At 44.8% G+C, this 10,843-nt stretch overlaps 1 protein-coding gene across 6 annotated transcripts in view; it reads right to left on the reverse strand.

The window, feature by feature from the left end:
• LPL (lipoprotein lipase) overlaps positions 1–10,586 on the reverse strand; it is a 31,065-nt gene extending 20,479 nt beyond the window's left edge. The window contains exons 1-2 of one of the 6 annotated variants that reach the window (XM_087957489.1): positions 8,677–8,773; positions 5,894–5,994 (exon numbers count right to left, since the gene is read on the reverse strand). Coding sequence is in view for 1 of the 6 variants with exons in the window: in XM_026680608.2 (XP_026536393.1) it covers positions 9,550–9,646 (97 nt within the window). In the remaining 5 variants the exon portion in view is untranslated. Of the gene's footprint in view, positions 1–2,645; positions 2,767–5,893; positions 5,995–8,182; positions 8,433–8,676; positions 8,774–8,933; positions 9,140–9,549; positions 9,830–9,905 lie in introns of those variants that run through there. The other 5 variants (XM_087957488.1, XM_026680608.2, XM_087957491.1 and 2 more) reach the window with 5 other exon arrangements.
• Between the last annotated feature and the right edge of the window lie 257 nt (positions 10,587–10,843).

Genomic DNA, 10,843 nt, shown 5'->3' on the forward strand with positions numbered 1-10,843 from the left:
TATTTGCATACAAGAATAGCAGTACTACTCTCAATTTGTTTTGAGGTTTTGCTTAATAAGAAAAAGACGAATTGCTTGTAAAAGGTTCTGGGGATAAAGATATGCATACTCTAATTTTAAATATCTTTCTACTGCAAAGTCATTAGAATTCCTAACACTGAGCCAGTATTAAAGCAGGCTGACATGTCAACTTTTCTCATGTATTAGCAGTGTTGAAGGGTATTCATTTAATATGCAAGCAAAGCAATCCAGACATCAGAACATATGCAACTTTATCACAGCAATAGGTCTGGCAGGCTTGCAAATTACAGATCGTGTCTGCTGAAGAATTCCATCTGATGGGACCAGGAGACAAGCCTTTTCTGCCATGGCACCCTGGAACCTCATTCCCTGAAATGAGGTTAGTCCCAGATCTACTGGCCTTCTGGAAATCTCTTTAATACATGATTTTTCCAGTAGGGTTCCAGTAGGATCCCATGGAAATAGGGAGAGTGAAGGATTGTTATATATGACTGCAGCTGAAACCAGAATTTCCATTGCTAAGCAAGGCCATTGCTAAGTGCATTTACACTCAATTATATCAAAAAAATTTTTTTGCCATGGTTAAGCAAATCACTACAGTTGTTAAGTGCTTTGTGTAGCCATTAAATGAATCTGGCATATCCCACTTGCTGGTCAGAAGCCAGTTGGAAAGATTGCAAATGATGATCACATAACTGCAGGATGCAGGAGGCATCATAAATGAATGCTGGTTGCCAATCTCCTGAACTTTGATCACATGACCATAGGGATGCTACAATGGTTGTAAAGCATGAAGACCAATGATAAGTCATTTCTTTCTGTAACTTTAAATGAATGGTTGCAGCTCAAGGACTATGTAGGATTTGTTCATTCTACCATGGTCGTATTTGTATTTATGCTTAACTGTTTTTAATGGATGCTTTAGACCAGGGGTCCCCAACCACCGGTCCGCGGACCGGTACCGGTCCGCGGAACAACTCCTACCGGGCTGCTGGCTTGCTGGGCACCGCCATCTTTTTGATGAAAAAGTGCTTCCGGTGACCTCACGGAAGCACGTTTTCATCAAAAAAGATGGTGGCGCCAGAGCTTCGGTGAGCTTTTCCGGGTAGAAAGCCATTTCTACCCAGAAAAGCTCATCGGCGAGCGCCGCCATTTTTTGATGAAACGCGTGCTTCCGTGAGGTCACCGGAAGCACTTTTCATCAAAAAGATGGCGCACCCAGCTGATGCCAGTACCGGGTCCGCGGCGCCCAGCTGATGCCGGTACCGGGCCACGGCATCAAAAAGGTTGGAGATCACTGCTTTAGACTTTTTAATTTTGTTTCATTGCATGCTTACACAGTTGTTTGTGAGATGGGGCTCTATATAAATTTGATAGTTAAAATAGACTGTGGGAGGGGAATTAAGAAGCAACATCTGTTTCTTCTTCTTGCAAGTAAAATTTTAGACTTGTTTGATTATCTTGCTTTTTTCTCAGTTGAGAACATAGCGGAAGGCAGGGAGAAATTCTCCATACAGCACCTTCTCTAACATGTCATATGTCAATCCTATTATTTAGACATTCTTGAATGAAATAAAACAACCAATCTCATCTTTCTGCTCAAGTGACAGATTGTTCTACAGAAGGATGAAAATCCAATGCCAGTCTGAGCTTTGAAATTTCTGACTCAGTGGACTATAGGTCTAAATTTTAGCTTTAAAATTTTAGACATTTCAACAGTGGCATTTGGAAAGTTGAATTTTGCTTCACCAAACTAAAAATCTATACATTCAGTGGGAGGTAAGTAAAGTTATGTTTACAGGACAATGGTTTTCAAACATTGGAATCTATCTTCCTTTACATTATAAGAGCCAAGGTGGCACAGTGGTTAGAGTGCAGTACTGCATGATACCTGTGCTGCCTGCCGGCTGCCTGCAATTTGGCAGTTCAAATCCCACCAGCCTCAAGGTTGTCAGCCTTCCATCCTTCTGAGGTGGGTAAATTGAGGGCCCAGGTTGTTGGGGGCAATATGCTGACTCTGTAAACCGCTTAGAGAAGGCTGTAAAGCACTGTGAAGCGGTATATAAGTGCTATTGCTATTTTCCTGAGATTGTCTTTCCTGGATTAAAAGACAGCCATACTTGTCAATGGCTTTCTGGTTGCAGTACATTAAAGAAATCATCTGCTTCTTATACATGCAAATATACTGGAAAGGATATTGAAAATTACTGATGCAATGCACTGGTTCATTCATCCTGAAGAGCTACAACAAATCATTGCAACATTTAAGCTTTCACATCGATTCCCTCAGAGGTCCTAAGTGTAAGGTCACTGAATCTGATCAGATGGCTACACCTGGTTGATCTTGTGTAGAACTGGAAACTAAGCAGGATTGGGTGGACCTTGCAGACAACCAGAGTTGTAGACTAGATTGAATTCAAAAGCACATATAGGAAAAAAGACAGTGACAAATCACTTCCACACTGTTGTCAAAAAGAAATACATGGATACATCCATGAAGTTGCCAGAGGCTGATTTGAAAATTGTATACAGGCAGTCCTCGACTTATGGGTAGTTCATTTTGTGACCATTCAAAGTTACAGCAGCACTGAAAAAAGTGACTTATGACCATTTTTCACACTTACGACGGTTGCAGCATCCCCATGGTCACATGATGGTTGCAGTGTCCTGGGGTCATGTTATCTCCTTTTGCAAACTTCTGATAAGCGAAGTCAATGGGGAAGCCAGATTCACTTAACAACCGTCTTACTAACTTAACTAGTGATTCACATAACAATTTTGCAAGAAAGGCCATAAAATGGAGCAAAACTCATTTAACTGTCTCACTTAGCAACAGAAATTTTGGGTTCAATTGTATTTCTAAATCAAGGACTACCTTTATCTGATAGAATGTCACATAGATGGTCAAGACTTACTTCCTGTTGTCCTAGTTTACTGAACATGTGATATTTAAATCCCAAGATCTATGAATCCAAGTATAAATCTTTTTTTAAAAAAAGCAGTTCCCCAATAACAATAACAACCAGAAAGATGGGAGTGTCATCCTTCATTGGTTGCATGTAAGTAGAGGTTAAATACTCATCTGCTCTTGGGATGTTTTTATTTGGATTCCTTCATTGAACAAGAAATTAAACACAATAGTCTACACACGTCTTGGGATTTTAAAAATTCTCAGTTGTAAGCACCTAATCATTTGCATGGCCATCAAAAGATCTTAGACTGCTCCCATCCATTCCTTTCCAACATCACCCTGATCATTCTACTCCCACAATCCACAATTGCCTACATTTTAAATCCTAATTGAAGTATACTGTTCCAAAATATTTAACTGGGTCCCAAAGCAAATCTTGTGGTTGGAACACATCTCTAATTCCTATCCTCATAGTCATTCTCCTTTGGAGAATGTGAACAACTACTAAACATCAAGTACACGTGACATAAAGCCTGTTATTTCTATTTGAAGGCTTTGTTTTTATCATAGGCCAACACTAGAGAGCTTTTGGGAGGAAGAAAGCTAATAGTTTTCTTCCCAACATGCTGCCAGCAAAAATCCCCCCCCCCCACCTGGCCAAAAGTGTCAGCTGAGAATAGAAACTTCTACCAAAATCAAGATTCACAGAAATAATTGGATCTATGATGTCCTTGTCTTAACTAGGAACTCCCCAGATCCAGATCTTCAGTTTTTTGGAGCTCTCATCAATAGCCATATTGAATAGGGAATTCAGGGAGAGCATCCAGATTGGAGGAGATATCTATGTGCTTTTCAAGAACAGACTTACTGAAATCAGTGAGAAGTTAGACACAACCAAGATAGGTACACTGAAATTAAAGAACTAAGCGTGGATGAATATAACCATATAAAAGGCTCTCTGCATTCACCCTTCAAATTAAATAACCATACCCAGAAAATTTACTAGACTTCCTGCATATGTGGTAGCTTATATAAACTATACTTTTAAATGTTGCATTGCTGGATATTCAAAACCTTTCACACCCAGAAAACCATTCACCGTAAATGTCCTTTTTTTTTTTTTTTTTTTACTGAAATCAAAGTTAGCTTTCCTGTTAGTTTAATGAAACTGACATGACAGGCTGGAAATGCTAAGCCACTTGACTTGGATTAACACAAGCCCTGTCAACTTATGGGATACTCTACAAACTGTAATTAAAACACACCTGGCTTAGATTATCTGCAAACTAAGTCTGAATGTATGAATATTTTATAAAAATAGAAAAGTTATTGCAGCTTTCAAGATGCAATCCTTACATATATTGTACAAGGACAACTAACTATCAAATCCCAAGTCACAGAGGAAGAAAAATGTTGCTAGAGGAGTTTAGACTTTCTTACATGCACTTCTCTGGAGTAAAATCAAGATTATGCTAAGAAATGACATCAAGTTCAGGTCTGCTTTTGATCTGGCAAGACTAGTATGATCGATCCAGCAAGAAAATGGAAATTGGCTATACAGGACATTTTCTTGTTTTCTTTGTTTCTTCTAATATCTAGATACATTACCTGTTTCCAGAACCCAATGAAGATGTCAAAGGCCCAGGTATTTTGCTCAAAATAATGCTTCCATGTGAAAAAGCCTAAAAATAGTTTTGCACATTGATGCCTCTATAAAGACAACCCTCGTCTCTTATTTACAGCTTCCGGAGCCCGGGAGAGGCTGTTTTCATCCTCCCGGAGCCACAAGGGAAGGCTCTGCAGCCACGGGAGGCTGAAAATGGCCCATTTCGGCACTTCTGGTATTTCCAGAAAGCCTATTTTTTGGCCTCCCAAGGCTGTAAAGACTGTAAAGAGGGCGAAAATGGCCTCAAACAGGCCAAAAATCAGCTGGGAGGTGCATGCATGCGCAGTGCAGGTAAGTTTGGCTGGTGCTCGCACAAATGGCTCTGCATGCCACCTGTGGCATGCGTGCCATAGGTTCACCATCACAGATATAGAACTTCTCCATCTTTGGCTAGTGTAGTCAGTTTTAGAGCCTACATAGTCTCTTTGTATAAACTGAAAATTATGTTGCATTTTATCATAGCAAAGCATATGTATATCACCAGGGATGGGATCCGACCGGTCTAACTACCGGTTCCGTGATTTACATTTTGCTGGTTCTATGTCTGCTGCTCTTCAGAGCTACCAGTTCTACAGAGCCGGGCAGAACCAGTAGAATCCCACCCCTGTATATCACACATCACATAAAATACTGTTAACTTTCTGCAGAGTAATCTCATTAATTTGACTTACCCAACTTGTTAAACCGAATTTATATAACTCGCAAAATACCAGATCTTGGTGAATCCAATTCTCCAATTCAAAGTGTATAATGCTGCTAACCCTTAGCTCCATTAATTAGGAACAAAGTCCACCAAATGAAGTATGGTGTTGAACCAGTCCTAAAACTAATCCTTGAGGAATGGTGCTTAACTTATTTGCAGTTCATATATTTGCAAAAGGGATTATGAAAACCTTTGCATATTTTCTATGCTTAACTAAAGTACTCTCATCTCTCTTATTCCCAGTTTCTGATGTTTTAATGTATACAATCCCAGCTTAGTATGGAATGTTAGAAGTGATGTATGGATACTTTTCTATCCACTTCAGCCAGCTGGTGAAATAGGCAGGACTTATAAAATAAAATAAAAGCAAACACACTGCAGTGATATGAAGCAGCATTCAGCAGATTTGAAAGAATGTTGGTGCATTCAAATTATATGAAATTATATATGAACACATTCAAATTCATATGAATATGAAACCTTGAACAGGCAAATTCCAAAATCAAGTGGGCACAAACTTTTCATATTTCAGCTAAACATATTGTACATGGGTTATTTAAAACTTCAGTGGCAGAGTAAGCAGATACATAACCTGTTCATGCCTTGATTCTAACTTAATCCCGTATAGACAGAAGTCACTGAATTGTATGAATTTAAAGACTTTATAAGGCCATTCATGTCAATCTAGGATAACTGTTAATGAAAACAAGAGCAAAGTCAACTAAACACACTACAATACAGAGCCATTCTGTAAGCAAAATGCATCCTGACCACATAACATGCCTAGGGGCATACTACTAATTGCAAATGCTTGGCGCCAATTACGTAATGCCTGCAGAAAAGAAGCATCTCCAAGGTCCAACCAGACTATACCAGAGGAGACCGACATTACCCACGCCCACCCCATTGAATCTGGTGGGAGGTACAGAAACCACTGGAGATAGGCAGTCCTAAAGTGACGCAGACCTACAACATACAGGCTTTCAGAGGTGACGATAAGCACCTTGGACTGCATCCAGAAGACAACTGGAAGTAAGTGTAGCTTATAAAACTATGCTTTTACATGGGTGTACCAGGGTGCTGCACCTGTCTTCTAGAGAAGGCTTTGACACTGGCAACGGTGGAAGGAAAAAGAAGAGGTTAACCAGCAGCAAGATAGATAGATTCAGTGATAATGGTGATAGTTACACTGTTGGAGGATCTAAAAAAATGTTAGGGACCTATGATCATGGATGATACATGATCTTGCCTAAATATGGTTCTTATCCCAAATTGAATGCTAATGATTATTCACAAACATATAACCAAGGTTATGATGGTAATTCCAGGTGATAACAGAAGAATAATTTCTTTCTAATAGTACTAGCACCATACAACGGTGATAGATCCATTCCTGATACCATCTCCACACACAAGGGTGTACATACCATATCCTCACTCCACTGATAATAGCCCTCAGCTTCTCTACAACTTCTGAAAAGCCTACTAAAACTTAAAAAAAATATTTGGACTTCTATATAGCAGAAGATGAAAACCTCAATATTTCACAAAATTCTTTCATAAGCAGCTTTTTTCTAGGTACCATTGCAAATGGCTCCCAAATCCTGATAATCTGACAAAATACATCTCTTTGATAGGCTTTTCAGGCTGCTGCATTCAGAGGATATCAGCTGCTTTTAAAAAATTTCTGAAATGTGCACATTTGGGGGGGAAGGAGTAAGGTTACACAAATTGCCAATAGCACTGCAGAATATGGAGACAGGTAGAAGTGAAGAAGCAATATTATTAGTCCAGTCAGCACAAGAGATTACACTGGCATTGCAAGATAAAGTTAAACATTGCAATGAATCTGCAACATAGGGGATCAGGTAGCAAGCCAAAGTGCCAGTAAAACTTATGTAGATTCTTATTTGTGAGAAGTTGTACTAGTGCTTCAGCATTCAATTTCTGTCCAATGAGAACAAGTCATGCATATCCCACTGTTATATACTGTTTTTATATAAATTTGTTTTGCAGTTATGTTTTATGCTTTATTAAATGGGTATTACTTTTCCCACTACAGTTTTAGCCAAAGGGCAACCGTTTTATCCTATTTTAGGAACTTGTGTATAGTCTACTACTCTATATACTAGTTCACCTTAACCTTGAACTAGGTTAATACATCTGCACCTCCTCCCCAGTATATTTCTATTCTGCTAAAACTAATCAATTTTACTAGCAAGAGAGGGAGAAAGGAGACAATCTTGAAACTGTAACTTTAAAAAAGGAGGGGAGAACCACAAAATTCTTTCGAAAGGGCAAATAAGGAGAAAGGACTGTAAAGTATTAGCATAGCATGCATCCAAACAAAAATTGTTTTGGCTGCTAAACAGGAACAACTAGAAAACCATTTGATTAAATCTTTTTGTTTTTCTTACAACCCCCTGCAGAATATTTGCTTGGGGAAACTGCACCTTTGAGACAACTATGACCTGGATGACTTGAGAATACCCCTTTTTTTTTTCTCTTGCCAAAAAGTTATGTGAATTTTCACACGACCATTGCGGGAACACGTAGGGCAAACAGTTCTAGTAAATAAATGAAGTCCCGCTTCCTAACGTCCTGTTTTTATTGTTTTGCTCCCGCCAGGAAAGTCCCACTCGTGGGGGAAACCGCTTCTCGCCGCTCTCGTCCTTCCGCGCCGCCTTGCCTCAGAGGCAGATTTTTTTTCCTGAAAAGCCTCCTTCCGTGCCAGGCGCTTTCATCCTCCAGGCCGCCACGCGCCCCAGCCCAGCCTTTTCTGGTCCTGGGGGAACCGGAGCGCTCTCGACCGGCTCTGGTTTCGCCGGCCCCCTCCCCTCCCTTCCCCCGCCTCGTAGCAGCCCCCCTGAACCAGGGTGACCTTGGCCCACGTTCCAGGCATTCCTGCGCCGGCTGGCTCCTCAGCGGAGGAGTTACTAGCGGTCACCAAGCATGAGCCGAGCTTCTCTTTCGGCGGGCCCCTTCCCCGCCCTCCTCCACGCCAGCGAGCGCACTGGCTGAGCCGCTTCTGCCCTCTCCTGACGCCGCGGGAGGTTAAACACGCGAGGAGGCTGGGAAGTAACCGGCGGAAGGAAGCGCCGGTTGCCTTCGAAGGACACGCCGCGGGCTACACAGAGGTTGCGCCTCACCTTCCCGTCGCTACTCAAAACTAAACGCGCGCCAAAACGGCTCCGCCCGCGCCAAGCGGTCCAAGCACCTCTCGGCAGGGCTTTCCCGCTTTCCCAACTGTTACGAAAGCCGTCCCCTTTGCCGAACCGGCCGCTGGACTTGGGCTTTCGCGAGCCGCGAGTCTCCTCACGGGCAACGCACAAGGCCCGCAACATGTATTTTTTTTGTTAAAGCAACGGAACGAACGGATTTCAAGACGCGCGGGGACGCCGCCGCCGCAAGACGCGTAATCGTGGCTCTAAATTGCTCCGCGGGTCGCAGGCAGTCGAAAGACATTTCCCTTGCAAGCCCCGGGAGACCGCCACGTTTGGGGGGGGACGCTGACGAAAAACACGCCCCTCTCGCCCGCCCTCTGAACGTTGGGCCGTCCTCCTCCCCTCTTCTGGTGGTCCCACTCGGCCACGCCCCCTCCCCCCCGAAGAGAATAACCTGATACAACCCACCTGAACCTGTTTTGCGCACCTGCCCTCCGTCTCTCTCTCTCCCCTGATACCAAGTCAATACTCTCGGTAGCGCAGACCGCTCGCTGCTGCTGCAAGAGCAGCAGCAGCAGCAGCAGCCCAAGGCAAAGAGGCAGCCAGGTCGCCCTTCAAGTCCCTGCCACTGAGGCTGACACTACCCCTGGCTGGTAGTAGGTTTCATTCAGGGGACGTGCGACAAGCTCTGCCCTTCTTCCTTTTTACACAGTCCCGGGCGCAACCTCGTGTTAGCCGCCTCCTTCCTGGAACGAATGTCCCGAAACAAACCCTCTCTGCAAAGTCCGCAAGCTTTGCAAATCTTGGTCGGGACCCCGGCTTGTCAGGCTCCCTCCCAATTCCCCGCCCCGTTAGCCATCCCTGCCCATTGAACCCTCCGTTTGTCGTACCCCTCTCTCGGCTTCCCTTCCTTCCTTCCTTCCTTCGTTGCCCGGCAGCCTGTTATATATACTCCAGACTCACTTCGGCTCCTTTTCTCCTTCCACGGCGAGCCTGAGCCTCGCAAGCGGTTTTTTTCCGCCTCACCTTTCGTGGGAGAGGCGAGGCGACCTCTCTCGGGACGCCGACCCGAAACCGTACTTACCTGACGAGGTCACGGCGTTCTGGCTAGCCGGCTTCCCGCAAACCGCGACGAGGCACATCCACAGGGCTGCCAGGAGCGCTACTGGTCTTCTACACATGGCTCGGAAAAAGGCGGCCGGTGGCCCGGACCGAAAACAAGGGCGAAGGGCGGGCGGTGCAGTGGGAAGGGAAGCGTTCGTTGACAAAGAACGAGGAGGGAAGGAAGGGAAGAAAAAAAAGTTTCCTCAAGTTTTAACCGGGGCGCCGCCGCGGGAAGAGCAAAGGAGACGCTAACTCCGCGCTCGGCTCCTCTTGCCCCGCGCCTTAAGTGCGTGAAGAGAAATATGCAAATGAGACTCCCCACCTATTGGCTCTTACCTCACGCGTTCTTGGTGGAGGGAGGAGGGAGGGGCCCTTGTATAGCCCCTGGTATTGGAACCGAGCCGGCTGGACGACAGGCCGACCGGCCGCTTTCTTCTTCCAAAAGATGCCCTCGCATGGAGCGGGAGGGGTTTAGCCCCTTGCGCACTGAGCGCGTTTCCCCAAGGAAGGCCTTTCTCCTTGCAACGCCGCCGAGTTTGCTACAAGGACAAACGGGTCTGGCATGGAACGTGGGCGGAGTGCGCGGGGGCGGGGGTGTGTGTTTAGGGACGGTTTCGATCCGCCACGGTGTTGCACAAAGCTCGCCAGGGCAACCGGACCGGACCCGCCGGCACGGATCCTTGTTCCCGTACTTTTTTTTTTAATGCGGGCAAGTGGGTTGGGAATCCCAGGCTGAAGAAGAGCGCAGGGCGGGAAGGTGGACGCTTCTTTGCCTTTTCTCCGCTTCTCCCCGCCTGAGTTCTCCACAGGAGCCGCGCCATCCCGGAAACGCCTTTGCGTTTTAAAGAGGCCCTCCTCCGTTGCTGCGAATCGCTTTTCCCAGCTTCGTCTCCCAAACGCCGCCAGGCCTTTTGCCTTCGTGGGTTTAGGGCCGCTTGCTCCACGAAAGGTATTCCCGCCACGGTGACAGCGTTTCGGAGGGATAATGTCAGGTGGATAGGGTGCTCCTCTTATTTCGTTTGTTCAAACCGTGATCACCAATTCATAGAGCCAGGAACAAGTTCAATTTGTTTTGCGTCTACTAATCAGTCACAGTCTTCAGTCTAGGACAGAAGTCTCCGACCTTGGGCCACTTTAGGACTTGTGGACTTCAACTCCCAGGGTTCCCCAGCCAGCCATGACACCTACCCATGCTGGCTGGGGAATTCTGGGAGTTGAAGTCCACAAGTCCTAAAGTGGCCCATGGTTGGATAACCTTGGTCTAGGAGTTATCA

This window comes from Notechis scutatus, chromosome 2 (assembly GCF_049901735.1).
Source record: "Notechis scutatus isolate UNSWTSFEM ecotype Mainland chromosome 2, rNotScu1.2, whole genome shotgun sequence".
Classification (NCBI taxonomy): domain Eukaryota; kingdom Metazoa; phylum Chordata; class Lepidosauria; order Squamata; family Elapidae; genus Notechis; species Notechis scutatus.